This window comes from Electrona antarctica, assembly GCF_951216825.1.
Source record: "Electrona antarctica genome assembly, chromosome: 17".
Lineage (NCBI taxonomy): Eukaryota > Metazoa > Chordata > Actinopteri > Myctophiformes > Myctophidae > Electrona > Electrona antarctica.
The window spans coordinates 31,105,217-31,130,505 of NC_136798.1; the positions used below are offsets into that span (position 1 = coordinate 31,105,217).

The 25,289-nt window shown below is 43.8% G+C and overlaps 1 protein-coding gene across 1 annotated transcript in view; it reads left to right on the forward strand.

The window, feature by feature from the left end:
• The first annotated feature begins 630 nt into the window (after positions 1-630).
• vash2 (vasohibin 2) overlaps positions 631-25,289 on the forward strand; it is a 37,816-nt gene continuing 13,157 nt past the window's right edge. Inside the window, exons 1-5 of the mRNA XM_079526940.1 lie at positions 631-1,764; positions 13,450-13,538; positions 14,280-14,336; positions 14,515-14,589; positions 24,558-24,795. Coding sequence (XP_079383066.1) covers positions 1,411-1,764; positions 13,450-13,538; positions 14,280-14,336; positions 14,515-14,589; positions 24,558-24,795 — 813 coding nt within the window. The 5' untranslated portion in view covers positions 631-1,410. The remainder of the gene's footprint in view (positions 1,765-13,449; positions 13,539-14,279; positions 14,337-14,514; positions 14,590-24,557; positions 24,796-25,289) is intronic.

Below are 25,289 nucleotides of genomic sequence, written 5' to 3' on the forward strand. Positions count from 1 at the left end.
CGTTAATTTGTTGTTTTCCTTGGAGGAGCTGCAAACTGGAGGAGCTGCAAACTGATTCACTTCAGTATCCTAATCATGCACTAGCAATCTAAGTAGCTTATATATTTTAATCACATCCATAAAGTTCTCCCATAAAGGTTAAATTCGTTTATTTTACTTGAGCCTAGCATTAGAATAACTATTTTAATTTAGTAATGTTTTTATTTTATTTTGTTTGTTTTGTTTTTTGACCCCAGGGCCAGAGTTAGCCGAAAAGGCACATCAGTTTTCAGAACTTTGTGTTTATAGCATATGAATCCGAATAAACGACACTGTCTTTCTATGTTGTAGGCTATTTGGATGTAATAACACAATTATTCTATTATATAGCTTTTCAATATGTTCATAATAGTAAGTAACGGTGTGCAGCAACAATAGACAGCTATATAATTCCCCCAAATACTGTTGCAGATCTTGTTGACGCCTCCGTCGATCCAAAGCCACCAATGGCACGGCAGCACCACTTCCCGTGTCCGCCCTTCTTTGTTGGCTCGACCAATCATCAGCGGGTGGTGGCTGGCTGCCGGGGCGAGGGTATCAATTCACATCACTAACAACAGAATAACATTGTTGTAGTAGTAGTGACTGAGGGATCGATTTTATTGAATCATCCTGACCCGAGAAACAATCAACATGGACTACTAATCACTTTGGTTTGTAATCAACATGAAGGGCGGCTTTAAAGAGACAGTTGATACGGAGAGGCTGCAGCAGCAGAGACACTGGAATGCTTTGTAGCTCGGCTGATCTTCAGGGCTGTGTTTGGTGGTCGCTGGTGGGAGGAGGAGGAGGGAGAGCAGCCCCCGCAGTGTGTGTGTGTGTGTGTGTGTGTGTGTGACTGTGTGAGAGAGAGAGAGAGAGAGAGAGAGGAGGGTGAACTTAATGTCTGGTGTCATGATTAAACCCTCACTAGGAACGAACGACACTGGTGGTATGTATGAACGGGGACTGCGTGAACAACACATCACCTCGGTCCTCATCAGGTTGCTTTTGGACCACACCAGGCAGGCTCTCCTCTCTGTTCTAATCTAAACCCCGGGGAGAGGACTACTAAGGAACGCGCTGCTGCTGCTGCTTCTTCCACGGGTGGAATTATTCTGCTGCTGCATTGCCAGCTTTTTATATATATAAATATAACCCCCTGTCCCCTCTCCTTATTTAAGCATTAAGCATTTGATGATGCAAAACAGAATGTGTTCCCGTGCTATTTCCAAGTGTTGATTCTCCCGTATCAAGGAAACGTCTGTCTGTCTGTGTGAAGCGGACCGTTCTGTTATAGATCAACATGTACTGATCAGACCGTTAACACACAAGGAGGACCACCTGCCCTGCTGCAGCCTCCTCTTCTTCTAGCTCTGGTTGTACCAAATAATGACCGGACCGAACTCCCCGAGTCGTACCACCGGCACCGGGACCGTGAAGTTGAGCAGGCACGGCCGGTCCAAAAGCACCAGCTCCCACTGCCTGCTCCGCTGCACCGGCGCCGGGACCGGGAGGACCGGGGATGAGACCCGCGGGTCCCCGGTGTCTCCCCCTGCGAACAACGGGCCCAGGTCGCCGGGCGACGAGGAGGAGAAGGACGGAGGGGTTCTGTTCTACGTCAACCGGACCGGGTTCCCCATCGAGGGTGGCACCTGGGAGCGGATGTGGACCCATGTGGAGGTCGTGCACCCCGAGGGACCGGAGATGGTGGACAGGATAAGGAATGCCGCCTACCTTCCAAAGGTAAGTTAGTTGAGCACCAAGTCAACATTGATTGATTGATTGATTTTTTTTGAATACTTTGACACCTTGCAGAAAAAAGCTAGGTCTGCTTAAGAGGATTTAAAACCTAAGAAAGCCTATATGTGGCTTAAATTGGGGTCCTTCATATTCAGTTCATAGGACAACATACCAGTTGAATGTGTTACCACAAGCCTGTTTTTTGTTACAACTGACTAGAAGGTATGATGAGTCGATAAGCCAAAAATACCCAGAGACAGTCACAGACACACAATCATCTCCTTTGTAACTTACATGCTGACTTTGTCAGGGACAATGAGTTTATGACGTCTGAGTTTGTTCATTTCAGCTGGTCATTCCAGGTGTGTGTGTGTGTGTGTGTGTGTGTGTGTGTGTGTGTGTGTGTGTGTGTGTGTGTGTGTGTGTGTGTGTGTGTGTGTGTGTGTGTGTGTGTGTGTGTGTGTGTGTGTGTGTGTGTCCTAGGTGAATTATTTGACAACTGAAAGGAAGGCTACCGAAAGCAACCAATAGCAACTACTACAACTAACTGTGATGGTGTTGATTTATTATTTACTAAAACATTCCATATTTGAAGTGCTTTTTGAGAAAAGATGAACACAGATGGTTGTGTAGACTAGGTACAACAGAACCGAGCCGAACAGAGAAGGCTTGCATGGTCAATGTCGTTGATCGAGGGCAGGGCTGGGTCTTCAACAGGGGGTTCGAGACCCCTGGGGGGAGTTACTACAGTCTTACAAATCTTTGTGTGATGGGGAACTTGAGCCGAAAATAGCAGATCTACAAGCTCACATTGAGCTTGTAGAGCTCGGATAGTTGGTGTGTAGAGGGAAAAGGAGCAGACCAAGTGCAGAGCCAACGGTCAAGTTGATTAAATTATTGACAGTTTAAAAGGTTCACTGTCTGAAAAGTCAAAGGTTCACTGTCTGAAAAGTCAAAGGTTCACTGTCATGAAGTCATGAAGCAGGGAAAAGTCCCTGCTTCAACTCTCAGCTAGAGGGTCCTTGCCTTCGCCTGAAAAACGTTGAAGACCCCTGATCTAGGGTTGTTGTTGACAGAACAGAGGCAGGATGGATGAGAGCGAGTCAAGGTTTCCTCTTACAGAGAGAGACGGGACTTGTGTGTGTGTGTGTGTGTGTCTCTCTCTCTCTCTCTATCTCTCTCTCTCTCTCACACTGGTATGCAGACACACTACTGCTCAACTTCTCCTCACAAATTGCCATATACAGTATCACACACACACGCACACACACACACACACACACACAGGAGGAAAATCCAAGATGACTTCAGTAAGTTCAGTAACAGTTTGTCTCTAATTTGGAGTTGAAAACACATCTAATTAAATTTGTGTTTACTGAACTCAATGTCCAGGCCGCCAGTGTATATTGGTGATTACCATTACACTGCCGTTGACCAAGACACTACAAGGATGTCATTTGTAAATTGCGGTTTGGCATGTTTAGTCCAACTGACTAAAACTCAGTCACAGTGTACTTCACGTTACTGCCCACAATATGTCAGGAATACGAATATGTATTATGTATACACGTAGTATGCCATGCAGAAAGTTTAGAAAAAAAGTGCATACTGTCTGCTAAGTAGGCCTATGTCATCCATTGACCGCGCGAGTGTATAGCCTATGCGCAATTGCGCATGTCGTGCAGGGAATTATTATCGTATGCCCTTTGAAAAAACCTAAAACACACCAATGGTATCGGTATTGCCCTTTATTTTAGGAAATGGAGTAGGTGCAAACAGTACAGAGTGTGTTGCACTGAGCAGTTCCAAGGTGTAAATGTTATTGTATGGATGAGTAGCAGACTGGTCCAGGTGTGAATGTTATTTTATGGAGTTGACGTTCGATACAGTGTACATCAAAATTACCAGACGTAATTAGTGTGGTTGCCTATAGGCAAACTGACTATTGTTATTGCACTCCAGCGCTTAAAGCTGCTACAGTATATGCAATAATATGTCAAAATTTGAATGACCCTTTTTCTTTGAGTGGTGCAGCCACTCCAAGGAACAGCAATGTCCGTCCCTGGCTGGGGAGAAAAAGGCAATTCAAATGTTGACATATTTTTGCAGCTTTAAATTGTTGAAAATAATGTTTAAATCATTTAAAAGCCAGTGATTTGGAATTCTTTCCAAGATATTTGTGCGCTTTAGCCCTCATCTGATTGGACAGTATGTGGTGACATACCCGACTCAACTCTTCTAATTGAACAATATTCCTATAGAGATAGGCAACTACACTCTCAATTCCGCAGGATTGCATCTTTTTAGTTTCATTATGTTACTCCTGCACATGCAAGTCCAAGGGAAGCCACGGGGCGCTGTTGTTATTCTGTGCATTCCGCACAGGCGTGCTTTCAACGGGGAAAGATGGAGCCACAGACGAGTTGACAGAGAGAGAACCCGCTGGTAGTGTTGCATTGTAGAGTCCAGTCTGCATGATAACCGGAAGTAGTGCTGACGATTCTTGCGCAAATGTGAATCTCGATTTTCCTCCACAAGAATTGAGATCGCGATTCTCACACGATTCTAATTCTTTCCATGAAAATATTTATTGTCTTTAGTCTGTAGTTGCTGAACATTACTCCATTCAAAATGTGGCACCTGGAGCCAACTACTTTGGCTTTAAACAGACAACATCAAAGTGCTTGACTTAAACCTTTCTTAAAGTCTCTCTCTTGTAGCAAAAACATAAGTCTAACTCAAATGAATTGGACGGCCAACTAGTGCTGCACGATTCTTGTTCAAATTTAGAAATGAAATGAGGTGTCTGAAATCTCTGAATCTAGATCACAATCTTTTTTCGAGCACTACCGGAAAGCTCACCCCAAAAAATGGACCGCTCGCCCCCAGCGGTTCTTGTATTCTTGTATTTGTTTTATTGAGGTCAAGGTTAGGAATAAGGTTAGGCTTGGGTATAGTTTTACTGAGGTTACCGTTACATTTTAGCAATACTGTACCTGGCGACCGCTCTGAGGATTTGACCTGGGGCGAGTGTCCTTTTATTTGTCTGCATTAACATTCATTTTCCCACCTGTCCAGCAAAAGATCCCAAACTCCCGAGTCCCACATAGTTAGACCCGCGGCTCATGCTCAAGACCTACGGTCACGTCCATGGTGTAGTTACCATTTAATAAATCTTATTCTAACTAACCTGGTTTTCAGTGAGTGGATATGCACACTTTATTATGCTTTTCAATAGCCTAATAATTCAAATCAAATTGAATTTTGACTTAAAATCAAAAGTAGAATAGGATCTTGAGTATGGCATCGTGCTTCTGTATTAGAGATAAATGGCTGGATGTGCGCAGTGCAGTGTCCATTGGAGTATTGCTGATATGTAACTTGATTCGGGGGGGGGGGGGGGGGTTGTGTTTGGACTGAGTGGTCGTCATAGATACGGCGTCGGTGATAGAGTGGCCTAGATTAGGGTTAGGCTAACTGTTCCATTTTGAGAGAGGGGGGGGGGGGGGGTAGAGGGGAAGGAAGGAAATTGGCAGAGAGAGGAGGAAGGTACAGTAGAGAGGGAGGGTGAGTGGGGGATCATGGACAGGTGCAAGAGCCGTTAGCGGGGTCTTTCCTGGGTTGAACTGTGTTTGTGGGGACTGGACTGGTTGGTGTACGCCAGTGTTGATTTCGTCGACTAAGACAGTAAAAATGTCTGTCGACTACCTACGAAAATGAAATAAAAAACAAAACAAAAAGCTAAGCTATGATGACTAAATATATGACTAAATATATGTACTGACAACAAATAAAAACTAAACTAAAATGTAAGGGAGTGACTATAGTGGAAAAGAGATTCAGTAGAACAGAAAGAAAAGTATTTTTATGTTTGGTTGTGCTCGATCTGAAAATAGCAGATCGACACGTTATGAGCTTGTAGATCGGCTATTTTCAGCATGCAACCAAGTGTAAAATCAGGCATGAAGGCCTGCCAAAATACATTTTAGTTGACTAAATCAACTGTAGATTTAGTTGAATCTAGGCAACTATTAATTCACACTAGAAGGGTTGGGTTGGCACAGCAATACCAAATAATCCGTCCTCTACAATCTGGGAATAGTGGATAATTTCAGGAGAACCAACTGTCCAATCTTTGTCCAAATAGCAATCTTTATAAATACTTAACTTGACCAATAACATAAGAAGATACATCATCTCTTCTAAAGTTTCACTTCTACTTTTACCAGTCCACGAGACACTACAGGCTTTTGTGGCTGTACATGTTGCTTGCTTCTGTTTTGTGAGGTCATGCACATAGCAGCAGGAGCTGCGTTTGGACTGTTTTGAAGGGACAACCTTAATAAACAACAACACACTGTCTGTACTGTATCTTTCCTAGGCTAGCCCAGTGAAGTGCACGCAATTGTTTTGTCTGGTAACAGACTGAACAGAGTTGAGTAACTCACAACATTTAGACAGATAACTAACATTTGGAGGATGCTATACACAATTACACATAATCACCGGGTTGATGGTGACAAGACGAGGTGTATTTCGTCACTTGTGAAGAATTTGGCCGAATCATTTGTTTTTTAGCTGACGAGAGAGAGGCAAGCCCTGCCTGGGATATCCTGCTCTAAAGATATCAGCAGGAAATATGACACCCAGCTCTCTCTCCTTCCCTTGGGCTCTCTCCTTCCCTCCCCCATTCCCGGCCGCGCTCTCATCTGTTTCTTTCTCCTGTCATACGGAACATTTCCAATATGACTCTACTCTGAAGTTCTTCTCCCTTTCCTTTTGGCTTTTCCCTTCAGGGGTCACCACAGAGAATCATCTGCCTCCATCTCACCCTGTCCTCTGCCTCCTCTTCTCTCACACCAACTAACTTCATGTCCTCTTTCACTACATCCACAAATCTTCTCTTTGGTCTTCCTCTAGGCCTCTTGCCTGGCAGTTCCAACCTCAACATCCTTCTACTGAATAGTACCGATATACTCACTATCCCTTTTACTCCCAGAAAGAACCTTAACATTTTTTTAGTCTCTGCTACCTCCAGCTCTGCTTCCTGTCTTTTCCTCAGTTGGGTGGGGGGGGGGGGGGGGGAGGGGAGGAGAGAGGAGAGAGGAGAGAGGAGAGAGGAGAGAGGAGAGAGGAGAGAGGAGAGAAGAGAGAAAGAGAGAGAGAGAGAGAGAGAGAGAGAGACCCTTCACTCCACCAGCTGTGTATAATAGATAATTTAGATATGAGGAATGAAGTGTACTTTGGGGTGTATACGGTATGAATACCAACTGCTGTTGTCACATCGCCTGGAACCCTGGATGCTGTCCAGAGACCAAGTGGAATATATATACAAACTTTATCAGGTGCCAGCCATATTGTTTTTGTGGTGCGTGTGTTGTGGAATTGACAAGGCAATTTGGTGTCGAGACAATATTAAACATGGTGATGGTTTGCTTTAATGCAGTGTTTCTCAACCTGTGTGTCCGGCGGACCCCATGGGGGTCCCCACTCCCCAGATGACACTGAAGTGACAATTTAAGAAGACCTAAAAAAAGAAGTAATCAACAAAACACTAATCACACGGCCCGGACCAAAAACTAAAGCATTGTCACGTTTAGGGGACATTTTGGCAAATTTCAGATCGTCTCTCACAGATGAGATGCAAACAAACGAATCAGTATTGTCAACTCTCGTGAGAGAAATAAGCCAATCCACGTCCCAAAAACAAGCCAAATCTCACCTCAAAAAACAAGAAAATATGAGCCAGGGCTTAGAGACACCAGACCGATTTTGATGCATGAAGAAGGTGAGTACATGGATTAACATTCTCCGTCGCCACGACTGATTTGATTCATTTGGATTCCATAGAAGCCAGCGAGTCTTCTATGGAAGCATGTCATACATCGAAAATAAAATTGTGATTGTAGACTAAAACATAATTGTACATAATTGTGATAATTGTTCAGGGGCTCCTTTCACACTGTCTTTTATTTTTACTTTTAATCCATGCAACACACTGTTATTGCATGCCATAAATACTGTAACAAGCTCACAACGCATTGTGAGGTGGTAGATCTTCTAGTGCTATTTACTGAGCACGACACCGGCACGCAACTAAGTGTAACTGAGGCTTTAACACATTCTGGGCGGGAACCCCTTTCGGTGTTTTAAGCACGATGTTATGCTTTTAGCTATTGAAAAATAGTAGATCTACAAGCTTGTAGTGCGGCACTCGGTGCCACGAATATATATTCTTTCCGAGTGAGCTTCTGGGGGGGGGGGGGGAGGCAACAACATATTTTCACATGGGGGTAGGCGGGCAATTACATACATTTTTGGGGGTCCTTGACATGATAATGTTTGAGAACGACTGACATGGAAACATAAGGTTTCTCAGAAAACTGTCAGGACTTAGAAGACATTTGTAGAATCGTCCTCGGGTCCAAATGACTGAAGACAGCAGGCCAGGAGTGAAGAGAGTGGGTGGCTGTGAGACCACGGAGGATACAGTGAGACACTTTAATTATCAGCCTGTAGCCAGAGTGAAGAAGTGATACTCTGTTCAGCTCCTCTAATGGAGGAGGAGGAGGGGTCACACAGACGCAGCTCTCTCATTGTGTGTGTGTGTGTGTGTGTGTGTGTGTGTGTGTGTGTGTGTGTGTGTGTGTGTGTGTGTGTGTGTGTGTGTGTGTGTGTGTGTGTGTGTGTGTGTGTGTGTGTGTGTGTGTGTGTGTGTGTGTGTGTGTGTGTGTGTGTGTGTGTGTGGGGGGGGGGTGGGGGGGGGCAGGCAGAGTTCTTATAGCTGAGAAAAGCCATCAGCACTGGCACCACAGCGGTTGCCTCATTAACCTTGCAGAACACGCTGCGTTTTTGCATTGATGTTTTGCTGTTGTAGAAGTTGAGTGAGTGATATCAGCCGATTGGTTGAAAGACACATTTTCCAACCATTTTCGCCCCAAAAAGTGTGTTTGTTGTCATGATTTGTCAGGAGTCGAGTTGGCTTTGTCCGAGGCTTACAGGTCTTTAAATAAATACTTTTTGAAACGTCTATGGGAAAAATTAATGGGAAATTCTCTTCCGGGCCGCTCGTCGTTCTGAAAGGGGGCTGGACTGGACTGCGACACTCTATTATCATTACAATCTTAGTGTTTTGCCAATTATTTGGGGGCCCAATTTCAATACCATCGCAGCCCACTGTTCTATGCTCTACTGAGGTACTTAGATTATTAACGTTGCATTGCTGTCCTGTCCATATTTAATCGGTTCATCACTCAAATCGTCTCAGTCGAGTGGAAACATCATTTCTCAAACTGTTACTTTTCAGGACTCTAATTCAAAAACTGCAAAAGTTGCAGATCTACAAGCTCAAATCGCGTCACTTTGCAACCGCGTTTTGAGCTTGCAGATCTGTCTATGCTTTTGTGTGACACTGTAGTATGATCAAACCGGGCATTCATTTACCAAAAAACCCCACAGACTGCGACGAAATAAAAGCTCTTTTGGGAATAATTCTTGTCATACTGCAGCATGGGGGGCTAGTCAGAGCAGAGGGAGGATGATGATGAAAGCGAGAGATCACCTCGTGTGTGTGTGTGTGTGTGTGTGTGTGTGTGTGTGTGTGTGTGTGTGTGTGTGTGTGTGTGTGTGTGTGTGTGTGTGTGTGTGTGTGTGTGTGTGTGTGTGTGTGTGTGTGTGTGTGTGTGTGTGTGTGTGTGTGTGTGTGTGTGTGTGTGTGTGTGTGTGTGTGTGTGTGTTACATAAGCACACAGGTTTTGCGTGTCTGTGTATGTGTTATGCCTTGTCAGGGATTTGACTACGGGCTGGATTATTTGCTATTAACTAAGACCTGCTGCTTACTTTGACTGACTGATGAGAAGGCTTTTACTTATCCCTTTTCCCCTTTATTTTATATATATATATATTTTTTTTGACATGACAGTTTTAATTCTCGGCTCTCATGGGGAATTAAATTGAACGCAATGTGACTTTGAGTCTGAAGCTTATCTGAGTGCATGGGCATGTGTGGATATACATTCTAATACAGTGTGGATATACTGTGTGTGTGTGTGTGTGTGTGTGTGTGTGTGTGTGTGTGTGTGTGTGTGTGTGTGTGTGTGTGTGTGTGTGTGTGTGTGTGTGTGTGTGTGTGTGTGTGTGTGTGTGTGTGTGTGTGTGTGTGTGTGTGTGTGTGTGTGTGTGTGTGTCTGCATAAAGTTTTGTGTTTGCATAATAGCCTACTATGTGTACTGTATGGTGGATGTTCATAATGTGAATTATGTTACCTTTCATAAATAAAGTGTAATTTTATCCAATCTGTATGGTAGAGTATGTTAAATATACTGTACCTTATACAATCGGGTGGTTATATTTTGTCTCCCGAAATGAGACATTTAGATCGTGTCAAGGGTCATGTCTCACCTAGACACAGGCTCTGACACAAAGTTTGACCTGGTGCTCAAGATTACATTTATCCCCTGAGCAAGCACTGCAGGCTCTATTAGCTCAATGGTGAAAATGTCAGCACAGAGTTCAAATCCGGGGTAGAAGAGGAAAGTTACATAGTAAATCTTGTGTGGACATATTTTCATATTTTGGGTCACCTAAATCTGTAGAAAGCGGAGCATACTTTCTGTATGTACACAGAAAGTTTCATGGTGCCTGTTAGATTTTAAAATATCCTATGTGACATTTTGGTGGCTCTTTTAAAATTGTATTAACCACTTAAACCCTCTATACTAGTTAGTGCTGCACGACTAGTGAAATTAGATTTTCCTCCACAAGAATTTAAATGACGATTTTCACACGATTCAATTTTCTTTCCATGAAAATATTTATTTACAAAATGAGATCTCATAGGTGTCTGAATCTTTTTTCGATTAATTGTGCAGTACTAATACTAATTGAGTAACGTTGCACTGTACTAAGTGCACTCTTTTTTTTACCACCAAATCTCTTTGACAAACATAGCAGATTTACAAGCTCACAAACCCTTCAAGATCTGCTTTTTTTGCCGAACCTTTCCACCAGAATAAGGATATTGGGTGTTTATTTTCGTTTTAATGCTTTTACTGCACATATTTTATTTTGTGAAAACTAAACCACTTCTCTTGTTGTTGTAATGTAAGTTAGAATTACTTACTTTGACACAATTGACAATTGTTTAACACAAAATCCCTTGACCAAGAGGAGCTTTCTGCTGTTCCAAAAGTGACAGGCAGGCATGTAGGCTAGCTGTCACAGTTCCTCTGTTAGTGCCCACAAAGTGTGAGCTCAGATCAGTAAACATATTTCCCTCTGATGTCTTGTGTGAGGTGTCACACCAGTAGCCTATACATGCTGTTAATTTTGTATACCAGTCCCAATACACAAATAAACTTCCCTCGTCTTGTTTGGTAAACTGTAGTGATGTTACACAGTTAGACTCCAGTTAGCTTTATCGCCTGCCTTGTCTCCTGCTTTTCCACACACTCTGGGCTAGTGTACGTGTACACGCAGACCTCAGGAAATGATAGGGAGCGCTGTTATTGTGGTGCACCCTTCCTGTGTACACATGTACACACACTCTGCCCCTCGCCCACAAACACATCGGACATGACTTCCACCCACCCCACACTGTGTTAAAAACACACATACACATATAAGCACGCATCTCTCTCTTGTTATACAACAGGTAGTTCCGAGGAAGCAATCTGATTGGTTGAACTAGCTCTCCACCCGTGCTTCAAACGTAGCCTGGCTAATAAGCCAGACTCAAATCACACACGTCGTGTGGTATTTGAGTCTGGAGATGCTGTGTATGGATCTTGTTTCCCGGGGGGCGGGTTCAAACATTTTCTCTTTGACGCAATTGGTCAGAGCTACTGTCAGTCAAAGGGCTCAAGCATTGAACGTCACTGTACCAAAGCCCGCCCATATTGCATACCGTGTCCCAATTGGCCACCAGTTCTCTGGTGTAGGAAATGGGCGTACAATTGAGCCTCTCCAGACCGTAATCGCCCAGGACAAAGTATTGTCCAAAATTGATATGAGAACGGATCGCATGGCTCTATAGCCCAGGAGCGCCTGCTGGGCTCTCCTCGGTGACGCGCAAGAGTGAGACGTCATCGAAAAACTCCCTCCCCTGTTTAGCTGATGAAAACGAAAATCTTAAAACGTTCATAACTCACGATCTAAATCATCCCGTCTAATTATGAAAAAAGATCCTGTGGTCCAGTCGCTAGTCACGATAGATTTATTCTTGTCTCCCGTTGTTGTCGATCGACTCTAGAGTGGTGTGGCTATTGTTAGCTGCTACACACACATCAACAACTTCCGCCGGTCCGTCCGGAAAAGGGGTCCGTGTTTATAAATCGACTGGGAGCTATAATGTAATGGATTAAATAACCCCGGGCAATTAAAGTGTTTTAATGACGATAATGCACATCCTCTCATATAATAATGCTTAATTCAACCTTTCTTTCGAACACACACATAAATATAATGCCTCTTATAAATACACGCACACTCGCACAGCTGCACATAGCCAGTGTGTGTGTCAGAGGAAGTGTTTGTCTGCGTCTCACTCTGACTCACTGGTCCTCCATGGACTATTTCAAGCCTGAACTGAATAGCTAAAAAACACACACACACACACACATGGAAACAGATTGTCGCAAATCAAATTTGAATCACATTCCATTCCTATAGGTGAGATTTATATCTTGCAGTATTTATTATTTTACTTAAGTAAAACATGTGAGTAGCCTACTTCTTCCATCACTGCAGATTCATATGGCAGCTCTCAGCTCAACCAACTCGTTCCGTCACATCACATCATGTGTGTAAATCTGCTTGCTTGGTCCTCGTAGCTGTCTTACTGTTTTACTGTCATGTCCTGTCTAATAAAGTGGAAGTACGCAAAAGAGTGGCAGAAGTTCCCCGGGCCATGGTTCACCTAGTCAGAGCTGAGCCAGGGAAAGGGAAACAAAAAGTTGAAATGCGCGCGTGAGTATAAAGTACCTGCCCACCGCCGCGGAGGTTGTGGGTTTGAATCTACCGTGGTGCGTCTGGCTTTGTCGATGGTTTAGACCCGAACACAAATTGGCCCATGTTCGGGGGAGGGAGGTCGGGAAGGGAAGGGTGATATATGTCACTGTGCGTACTACCACAGGCTGGGGGTGGCACCGATCAGCAAATACTCCCAGTAGGGCTCCTCACTGGCAGGTGAGTCTGCAGGATACAACAGCAGTGACAATACGGCAATGTGTTTGGGGAGTAATTAATTGGCATAACGACTAAATTAAGGGTAAAAAGGAGTAAAAAGGTAATTGAAATATGGAGATAGGAGGTTTCCCACATGTATCTTGTATCATCTGCTCCACCCTACACTAACGGCTTCTCAGCTTTCCTACTGTGTGTGTGTGTTAATAAAGAATACCTTTTTTTTTGAAGAATACTAAAAAGCACTCTCTGTGCCTTCATTTTTAAGCGAGGGCAGGATGACCTAGTCTTGTCTATTCAGTTGTAGCACAAATAAATGACCTGGAAAACATTATTGTGCTAAAGTGGAGAGTGAGAGAGAGTCCTGTGGGGGGAAACGCGAAAGAAATGTTCCAACCGAGTCGAACCGACTCACAAAACTGAATGTTACCTCATATTGTAGACTTATAATGGTGATGTCAAGGAAATTCTAACTCTCTCTCTCTGTCTCTCTCTCTCCACCTGCAGCATCCTGTGCCGTCTGTGCCCAATTTCAAGCCATCCATGTCTGTACCAGACTGGCTGCTGGCCATTCAGAACTACATGAAGACTTTACAGTATCCTTTACTCTCTCTCGAGCGCACACACACACACACACACACACACAGGCACGTGCGCATGCTACCATGGCAACAGATGTGCTAAGCCGAGATCACAGGCGAGATGTCAGGTGAATTCCGTTGAGTTTTGACAGTCAACATTTCTTCAGAAAAAGTGTTTTGACGGGTGTCAACATTTACAAAGTAGAAACATTGCGTCTCTGCTTCTCACACTCACTGTCTGTATCTGCGGCCAGGCGACACATCTGTTCACTGTTGTTTGTGCCTATATATACAGACAGACAGACAGACAGACAGACACTGCATCACAGATAATAGATAGAAAGATATAGAATTAGATGCATACATAGATCATAGATAGGTAGATGCTATGATTACCTGATGACAGATTACCCTGCCATTGTGAACTCACAAGCTACTATAGTGTGCTTAGTGGTGGTCCCAAGCCGGGGTAATTGCGTCAGGAAAGGCATTCGGTGTAAAACGTTAATAAAACGGGCGAAGAATAAGGATGTAGAAATGTATGACTTGTACGTACTACGTAGATAAAATCCTGTAGTGTGTAGATAGATACTATAGATGGATATGTGTTGTATGTACTGTAGATGGGGGTAGATGATGGATGGATGGATAGATGGAAAAAAAATATGCATCCGTCTGTAAATAACCCACAGGGACAAACTGTGGCGAGTCAGAAGACAGAGAGAATGTGGGATTGTCCCTAACAATCTGTCACAGATACAACCACACAGGAACGCAGTTCTTTGAGATCAAGAAGAGTCGTCCTCTGTGTGGGTGAGTACAAACGGAGCGCAGTGAAAACGATTTGTAAGATAAATAAAACATAATTAGACGCAGCGGAGCTGATCTGTGTTTGATCCCATTGCTCAATTAACAGCTCTGAATTAATGACGAGATGAATTTATTCTTCTTCTTCTTCTAATTCCTCCTCTTCACTCCTGTCCTCCTGCAGGTTGATGGAGACAGCAAGAGAGATGGTCAGGGAGTCTCTGCCAATCAAATGCCTTGAAGCTGTCATCCTGGGAATGTATCCTTCACTGACACGCACGTCGCACACACACACACACACACACACACACACACACACACACACACACACACACACACACACACACACACACACACACACACACACACACACACACACAACTGGGCTGGGCTGGGCTGGAAGGCACCCTGGTGAGTGGAATCAGTTGAGACATGTTGTTGCAATCCCCTCCCCCCCAGAACCCAAAGACCCTTGTTGCTTGGCAGTCAAGGCCAGTTCAAAACATACCCACCTCCTGCTAGCCCAGCATTTCTAGCCAAAGGTCAAAGGGTGTTTTCTGCTGCTCTGAACCTTGGGTAACACCATATTACATGTCAGCCCAATTCGTCTGACGCACTTCTCTACCGTGACATGTAGTCGGTCTAGATAAAAGGAAAAAACGGTAGAGAAATGGATAGGATTATATAATGTAAAAGTTCTCTTTAAAGATAAAGGCTATGTGTGTGTGTGTGTGTGTGTGTGTGTGTCAGAGTGGTGTCAGTTTTCATCCACTCTGTGGTTAAAAAGCTGATAGGCCCCAGCGAGAATTGAACTCGCGACCCCTGGTTTACAAGACCAGTGCTCTAACCACTGAGCTATGGGGCCCTGTGTGCCGTATCAGGTGTGTATCTACTGTCATCAATGCTTACAGTAGCCTATAGTGTACCTGGTGTCAGCCAATAGAAGGGAGGGACCACACCCAAAGTCACATACCAGCCAGTGAACCATTGTTCCACTGCTGTTACCATGTCACCCAGTTTACCCAGGAAGATGAGTCATTCATTTTCCTTCTCTGGCTGTAGTGGTAAACTGACACCATGCGCTAATTGATAGCGACAGTTTAGAGAGGGGAGGGGCAGAGAGGGGTTTGATTGGCATGCCATTCAACAAAGGTTGCACGCTCCAAACGACCAAACCTGCCTCCCCCTTAAAATAAAGAAATAAACGAGACACAGGCACTAATAATGGAGTGGATCTCTGACTTTGCATAGACGATGATTTGGATTACAATTTACTATTTAGGCATTTAGCAGACGCTCTTAATCCAGAGCGACTTACATTAAGCAATAACAAAAGCATGGCATACATCACATATATAAAAAGTAGTTATCATGAATCATGCATAAACTAAGAATGTAACGTGGAGTATCTATGTAAACTATACATACTATACTATATTATACATGTGTACTATAAAGTGCTATGACTACATAAAATGCAATTCTAGTGCTGTCTACGTAACAAGTCTGTTTAAAATACTATCTAAGTCTACATAAAGTGCTATCTAAGGGGCTAGGCTAGGGCAAGTGCTACGGGCCATGGTGGAGTCTGAAGAGGTGGGTTTTCAGACTCCACGGCGGAAGATTGGGAGTGAGGCTGCAGTTCTGCCTGTGATGGGAAGTGCATTCCATAGTTTTGGAGCCAGAAGGGAGAAGAGTTTGGGACGTGTGGAGCGTTGTCCCGGCGTTTTTAGTGAAGGTACCTCCAGCGTCCTTGCATTGGCTGATCTTTGTGCGCGGGAGGGTTTGTAGGGTACGATCATATTTGATACATACATGGATTAAATTTCTCTGTTTTTTTGAAGGGCCCCTCTTATATAAAGCTTTTCGTCACGTCTCACATTTGCTATTGACAATGAAAGGAAGATTTACGCCATATGTAGACGAGCAAATCGGCTAACCAATCACATAAATTCAGTTGTCATCTTACATGATCATGGTGAAAAGATGAGTTTTTTTAAACATTGTATCATGGTTAAAAGATAATAACATAAGTTGACAAATGAATTCATGAAGTATACATTTTTTTATTGGATGATGAACGACGACAAGAGCGCCCCTCACTTTCCTATATATGCACAAAGTCTCTGTCTGTAATCCACGTAACTCGAGAACCATTCGCCTCACCAACTTCAAATTTGACACACGTTCCACACCCCCACAGGGGGAAGCCTCTGCCCGGGCTCTGGAAAGGGCCCCTGGCCCCTGCCCAGGACTGATCACCCCTACATCTCCATATATGGAGCTGGCCCGTTCTGACAATGATGTTCTGACATCTGCATAGATTTGGGCATGCCTGACCAAGAACTCCATATATGGGCATAAAAGGGACACAGACATAACTGGGTGGGACATTCATTTCCAACTTGCATCGTTCCCAATGGGCACCGCTCTAGTATCTGTAATTCTGAGAGTGTACTGTACACTCATTTGTACACTTTCAGAGTTATGGGAGTCTGTGAAATCAAAACGTTTGAGAACCATAGAGGAGAGACAGTGGCGATATGTGTGTGTGTGTGTGTGTGGCCACGTTCTGTGTGTGCAGAAGTGTCCAGAGACTGTCTGCGCTGTCTGGCTGCTGCCCGCGGGGCCTTTCACTTCATCTCTCTGTCACACACACACACACACACACACACACACACACACACACACACACACACACACACACAGAGAGAGTGCAGGAGTGGCAGAGGAGAGAGACATCCACACAAATTAGAGGAGGAGGAACTGGGAGGATTTGGAGAGAGAGATGAGCAGTGGAGGAGAGTGACGGTGTGTGGTATAATTAATTTGTTAAGGGCTGCCTCTAACTTTCTGAGTTCAGTTAACCTCTAAAAAACAGTGATTCCCAAACGTTTCCATGTCAAGGACCCCCTAATTGATATGGATCTGAAAGTGTTTTGTGCCAGGGACCCTCGGAAGAGAAGATTCTGTAAAAAACAAAGCTAGCAGTCTGTGTCAGTGTGTCTTGTCTGTTTGTCTGTACGACTCTCTCTCTCTTTCTCTTTGCCTCTCGTCTTGTCTGCCTACATTTACTGCCTGGCTGTCTGCTTGCATTTCTGTTCGCTTTTATTTCGCTTGTCTGCTGCTTTTCATTTTAAGTTAACTCTGACTCGAGGGCACGAGTTTTATTCATACTGACTAGTATAGCAAATCAATAAGCTGTTGGATGTGAAATCCCGGCCTCTAGCCCTTTTATAAGTCCCCCCTCTGTTCTGTCCTTTCCCCAGGCATTAATCATGATCATTCTATAGTGTCACAGTAGCATTATTATGAGAGCACTACAGTATGTAGTAGTGAGGGTACTGTCCTGTTCATCAGCTTTAAAATGTAAGCATAAAAATGGATATAACAGCCTGTGTGGTGATAAACATGAAGCCATTTCACCCTCCACTAGTCTTTGCTCTATTGTAGTTAATACTGTATGATGAATCACTATATCAGTGTCGAGGACCAACAAATGCATTGCACCACCATTGTTTTGTTAAGTTTAGTACAAACCTCTATTGTAACTGTCTATACTGTAGGTGAGGAGATACAGTAGCAGTGGAGAGAGTGAAACTTTCTTATACATTCTGTTATTGGGCTAACTTCTACCCAGTGAAATAATAGCCTAGTGAAATTAAACTGTTCATTTTGCTGGGGGACCCCCTGGCAGTGGTGTAAAGTAACTATGTACATTTACAGTACAAACGAGAGAGATTAGATGTTTGCCCGGGACCCAAGCTAGTGAAAATAGACCACTGTTTGGGAAACAGAGGTCTAGTGTAGTGGATGTCTCAAGCTAGCCCAGCATTTTCTGTGCACGAGCTGCTAGCATGCGGCGGCACCATAGCCCGCTGCAGGCCTGTGAAATGTTGCGCGTCTTTCCAGATAACACTTGTGTGAATAGCCTTGCGGAATGGTGCAGGAGCAGATAGGACTATCATAGCCTTGTGTACGCTCAGATAAACCTGTCAGCGGGTGTAAGGTTGCTGTAGAATAGATAATGTTGTGAGTGCCTAGTCTGAGATTCTTTTGTTGTTCATTGAGGAGCTTTAAAAAAATCCATTTAGAGCAGAGTTAGATTAGAAGGCATGTGACCATATAGTCGTGAGTTCAAATCCCCAGGCATCGCTACAGAGGTTTAAGACGACGGCGGTTTGAACAGATTGAGTGAGCTCCTTGAAGAGCCGTTATCTAATTAGAGGTAGCCAGTTTGGTTCTCTGTAAGGTTGAAGGTTTGAATCCTTGGAATGTTGTCGGTAAACTGATTACAACTCCATACAGTGCTAGTCTCACGCAGTTCATTTAGCACTAATTATCAGGTCACAGGTGAACCACTTTCCAACCTGGCATCCCTATTTTGGGCATAAGTGAAATAGCAGGCATGCTATTTTCGTTATTTGTTCTTATACAAAGAAGAGGGCTTAACTGTCGGAGACTATCTGTATGATTTAGTGCAGCACTGAGAGTCCTGAAATGGTGCATTGACATAGCGTTATATTCACCCATTTTCACACACGTGTTCTTCACACAGCGGAGGAAACCATGCAAGGCACTGACCTGCTCATTGGGAGCAGTTAAGCTCAGTGGATACTACAAACAGGAGTATCTGGGGATCGAACCAGCAACCTTTCGATTCCCAAATTGTGTCTGGCACTCTACCTCCTGACCCAGATAATGTTCAGTTAGCTTTCCCCTTTTGCTGTTGTTCTGTGATGGAGATCCAACTCATGTTCTGGTGCACATGAGTTGAGAAAGGTTTAGCTGCCGAACCATTCTCAACTCATGGTTAAAAGGAACTCCGACATGACATCAACAGCACGTTCCTTTTGCTAGTGCATCTTCCTTCCCTCCAAGTTTAAGATGTTAATAATAATATCTGGGATTTATACAGCGCTTTTCACTACTACTAGTACTCCGAGATGCTTACATGTGGGGTGCCAGGGGAGAGAACATAGAAATAGACAACTTTATTAGGAAAATAAACAAATAAGAATTAAAAGTAAGTAAGTTGAAATCAAGTCAACTCGGAAAGGCTTGTCTAAACAAGTGGGTTTTCAGTGCGGTTTTGAACGTAGGGAGGGAGAGGGAGCATCTCTGATATGTTCGAGGACTGCATTCCAGAGGGAGGGGGCAGCCCTAGAGAAGGCCCTGTCGCCTTGTTGTTGTTAGTGTGGTCAACCAGACTAATATAGTAATTGCCCGACTTTATTTATTTATTCCGTATCAACTTTTACCCAATTGCGGCATTAAACAAACTGCCCCGCCGATAGGATGGTTCTGTACACAGTGGGGAACTGGTGTTTTTCTATTGTCTTGGTGTAATGTTTTTCTGTATTATGTGTTGTTTTTGTTGTTGGTGTTGAACAGACCTGTGGGACAATAAAGATTATTATTATTATGTATCATCATCATGCTGTGCTTAGCGAGCCTGCTCGAGGGAAATTCCCAGAATTGCACATTTCTAGTTGTTGTTTTGGGAAACGGATATGAATGTAGAGTACTTAGCCTGCAGCTCCAGTAGCTATAGCTCTTGACGGCGGAGGAGGCAGCAGCGCAAGACCAACGGTGAAACAATGAACCCCATACAGTCTATGAAAGTGATCCTCTGTGTTTGTCTCCTCTATCTTAGTGCTGTCACTGTGAAGGGTTGGGGGGGGGGGGGGGGGGGGGAGCAGACGAGAAAGTTACAGAGAGAGAGAGAGAAAAAGAAAGCTATCTCACCCACTATCTCACACACTGGAAAAGATCTACTCAAAACCAGAGCAAATTGGAATGCTATCTAGCTCTAAACAGAGAATACACAGTAGCAGAATACTTGAGCACAGTAACTGACCCAAAACTAAGGAAAACATTAACTCGATATGGACTCAGTGAACACAGTCTTGCGATTGAGAAAGGCCGCCATAGGCAGACCTGGCTATGAGAGAGAGAGCAATTTGGCAATGATCTCCTTTTCAGTTACCTAGAATCTACGTAGGTAGATGCACACCAGACTTATTACCCACCCTTCAAGACAGAAGAAGCATAGTGTGTAGGGATTTCTCTGCCCTTGGCCTTCTGGATTCACCCTCACCAGAGTTCAAATCCAATCCAATCAGCAAATCAGAAGTAGCACTCGGCTGCAGGTCCCCAAAACTAAAACTTACACCATCCCATTCCTCACAAGTCTTTAAAATGCCAAAAGGAATGTACCGTTTAAACTTACCCATTATAGTGTTTTGGCTATTTGTGTGTACCTTCAAGTGCAGACTGTGCTTTTAGCCTCCCTTTCATTGTATTAAATGGATAGTGGATACTTTAAATATTCATATATTTCAGCTTGGTAAACTACCATGTGAGTTTAGAGGGAAAACAACAACACATTATTTAAAAAATAAACGTTAATTATTTTATTGTGTAGAAAAAACACATTATTATTATTTTTTTTTAAATGATTAGTCTTTTATAACCTTTCCAATCTTTAGCTATTGAAGGTACTATACAATCTTGTGCACATTGAGAAAGAAGCCACTTAAGTCACACTCCACTGCTGAACAGTGTTTCTACGTCTGCTTATTATAGGTTTGTAAATATTGGTAGTTGCAAATGGCAGATCTGCAAGCTCACGTCACAAGCTTGTAGATCGGCTATTTCCAAAAAAGGACATACAGTTTATAGGTTTCCATTGTGGTTGTGTGACGCTTCTGTAGGTTTCATAGACCATGGTTGCTTATTTCTCTCGCAAAATCTGGCAACACTACACTATAGGCTGCTAACTGCTTGTTTTCATGTCAACCAGTGTGGCGGTCTTTGTCTCTTTGTAACTTAGCGATAACTTTCACTTCCCCAGGCATTTCCTGGTTACGGACTGTTTATGTGCTGTGTTTGTTTACAGCCTGTGGGTTTATTGTTTATACATTAGCATCCCCGTTAGTAGGCACGTGAATGCCAGATGGTCCTCCTGGGGTCCCTACAACAAACAGTTTGTGCTTTACAGTCTCACTAATGGCTGAGATGAAACGTGTCGAGTCACATTTAAATGACACATTTTGTATGATAGGAGTAGACTCGATGTGCTTCAAAATAAAACCCAGAATACTTTTAGGCAAAAATGGCAAGCAAGCAATGTGCATTTATATGGCTCTACATGTTCTCACTGTACAGCAATTTGAACACGATGGGGAAAGGAATATTGTCCTAGTTTTTGCCAAATCTTTGACAAATTGTCTTTGGATGTGAGACTTGAAGCTTGAATTCATTTTTTAAGAGAACATTTTTTTAACTCAAATCCTTGCTACTGAAGGTACCTGGCATAACATTTTGTCTGGATGGGGGTCGATCCAGGCGGAGTCAGGTTAGGTCGATCCGCGGCTAAATACAAATACTTTCCAGGGTCCTTGAAGGTTGGTGACGCACTGTGCTAGACCAGTGGTTCCCAAAGTGTGGTCCGGGGACCCCCAGGGGTCCTTGAGGGAGTTCCAGGGGGTCCCCAGCTAAATTATATATAGGAACCAAATGGTTCCATTTGTACACTCTCAGAGTTAAATTAATTTTACAATATAAATTGGGGTCTCAGATAGAAATGCCATTAAATGGGGGTCCGTAGCCTAATTCATGTCAAACTGGGGGTCCTTGAAATTAAACAGGTTGAGAATCACTGCTAGAGCCGTAAAGAATATTCTCTTATGGGGGTCCCTGGCATAACTCTTCAAATGGGGGTCCGTGGGCTAATTGGTGCCAATTTGGCGGTCCTTGACATGAAAAGGTTGGTGAAGCAGTCTGCTAGACAGCTTGGTCCTCAGTCACAGCATAAACATGCGTTTCATTAGCTCCTGAACACCATTACGAAACCGCAGTGATGTTTCATCACTTCTGTCGTTCACACTCTATTTATTTAACATAATGGGATGCTGCACCTCTCCACTAAGCCTGAGAGGGAACACAATTAACTCTTGTCACCAATGTTGACAAATTCTCAGCTGAAACACTTATGATGAAACAATTATGATGACATGGCCAGAATAGGGACCCTATAGTATAGGGTTGAACCCTATAGTATAGGGTTGAACCCTATAGTAGGGCCTATAGGGTTTAACTAGCCATGTTTTTACCCTGCTGTAGTTTTTAACCTCAACTGGAAAACAAGCTACAGAATCAGCCTAGGGTTTCATGCTCCTTTTGGCCAGAAATCTTAACCAGCGTTGAACATCATTGTTCTCCTGATGGTAGTGGATTAATGTTATGGCATTTAACGTCCTTATCAAAGTGGTTTTAATGTGGGCTGGAGCAAGCCACCATTAGACTAAATTGAACTAAAACACACTTCATTATGTAAGCAGTCATGAATGTTAGCGTCACTGTCTGGAATGGACCGCAAACTCTCAGATTAGAATTAGGAGCTGGCTTAGTTGAGTGACAGCTGGTTGTACTTTTAGCAGAAAGCTGGAAGGGATATGACAGAGGACAGATGCTACATTGTTGTAGTTCTCATGTGCTCTAGTGCAGGGATTCTCAACGCTTTTGGCTGGGGACCCCCGGAAATGCTTTGACTCCTGCCCCGTCCCCCTCCCCACCTCCGATACAAATTGACCAGTCTACAATAACCTTAATAATAGAGAAAATACATAATTAATACTGAAACCAGATATAATCATTAAGGAAAGGAAATCCATGTACTATGTAAAATAATCTGGGGACGCCCCAAAATAATTTGATGACCCCCCGACCGGTCGGGACCCCCAGTCAATCATTTTAACCATTTTAACCATATTTTATACTTTGGCTATTAAAAAGACAAATCTACAGTGTTGTAAACAGCACCTCAGTGCTTTTTTGCAGGGTTTCTATGGCAACCATTGCCGCACCCACCCACCAGCACCAGAGAGAGAGAGCGTTCAGCTTTGTGAGTCGGTTCGACTCGAATCCTAATCAGAGAGATTAGGAGTTTCCTAGAGAAATACAGAGTTATCTGCCTCCAAATGTTCTGCATCTAAGTGTGCTCAGTTAATGGTCCATGGGGACACACACATTGTGATGATCCTGTGGTTGTTTGTACTGCTGTGTTTTCATCAAATATTCACATGGGCCAGACCAGGTCATCCAAGCTGTGGAGATGATGGACAGGTCCGCTGGCCAATGGCTGGGCTCCTCTGTGGGGAGAGTGAATCGCGATGGTTGGCTGGTGGTGACAAGCAGGCGAAGTGTGTGTGTGTGTGCGTGAACAGCTTGTATTGGCTGCGGCGCTGCACGGAACACAAGGTTGAACAGATTGCTACACTTGGAGCAGCCACAGTGTCGAAGCACTGAAGGATCATTTACAGTATGTCGTACTCCATCACGCCAACGCCCCGCTCGCTGAAAACAACCCATCTCCAAGTGAGAAACGCCACCCATCCATCACCACTACCACTACAGCACTGCTACACATTCAACCCTGACCGTTTAAAAACATTCAGTGTGTCACTGACACGTTGTTATGGATCCCTTTCGTTTTTTTTGTTGCAATGCCTACATTTTGTTTTTAATTATGATGAAAACCAGTCCTTCCGTCCTGCCGTCATGCCTCGTGACACGCCACCATATATGGCCGTGACCTCATCAAACCTTGGATAACCACCATACATGGAGAAGACTGGATCATCACCTCGATCTGCATATATGGAGCCGGCCGACCTGACCTCAAACCTCAAACCCTTAGATTTCTTTATATGGAGCTGACCTGTTCTGACATTACATATGTTGATCCCTCCCCACCTGTCCTTGCTCTTCGATGTCTCCCTTTTGACTGATGCCTGTCCATTCAAACTCTAGACGGGCCCGCCCCAATGTCCAAATGTATTAAAATCTTTTGAAAACAGCCGATCTACAAGCTCACAACGCTTTGCGATGCGTTGTGAGCTTGTAGATCGGCTATTTTCAAATAGCCAAAGTTGAAATAGTGATTAAGTTGTTAATGTATGTTTTGTAATAATAAAATCTATGAAGTAACTAGTAACTAAACTTTTTCAAAAAATAGATAAATGTACAATATTTTCCTACGAGATGTAGTGGAGTAAAAGTAGTGAAAATTGGAGATATTCCAGTAAAGTAAAAAACACCTCAAAACCTACCTTAAGTGCAGCACTTGAGTAAATGTACTTAGTTACTTTCCACCACCGATTAGGGGTACACGACGTGCCCCCATTTGAGAAGCACTGCCTTCCTTAACTGACCCTCCTCCAGCTACCTGACCAACGGCCTGACGTCGCTGGAGCGCTTCCCCATCAGCTTTAAGACGCACTTCTCTGGCCACTGCTTCCACCACGTGGTGCTGGGCGTGTACTTCAACGGGCGCTACGGCGCGCTGGGCATGAGCCGGCGCGGGGACCTCATGGACAAGCCGCTCGTCCACCGCACCCTGGGGGAGCTGGTGGCCGAGTTCGAGAACTCCTACAAGAAGTACCAGCACACGCTGAAGAAGGTAGAGGCGGGGTGTGTTTGTGTGTTTGTGTGTGTGTGTGTGTGTGTGTGTGTGTGTGTGTGTGTGTGTGTGTGGTGATGGAAGAAGTACTCACATTATTTTTTACTTAATGTACCCTATTGTGGAAATAGTCTGTATACAAGTTCGGTATTCAAAGTTTACTTGAGTAAAAGTATGAAAGTGTTGGCATCAACATGTACAGTACCAAAATAAAAGTACTCCTTGTGCGGAAGTTTTAAAATGTTTAGAAAATAGCAGACTCATCACTCGTGTGAGGCTGTTGGTGCAGTAACTCTACGACGCATGACATGCAGGTGTTTCACCTGCAGTGACATCATTCTGTCTGCGGGCGCTACTGCAACTCAAGCATTTCCACAAGATGTATGAACTCCTCCTCTCTCTCTCTCTCTCTCTCTCTCTCTTTCTTTCTCTCTCTCAATTCAATTCAAAGGAGCTTTATTGGCATGAGAAAACTTACAAAATACAATTATTTT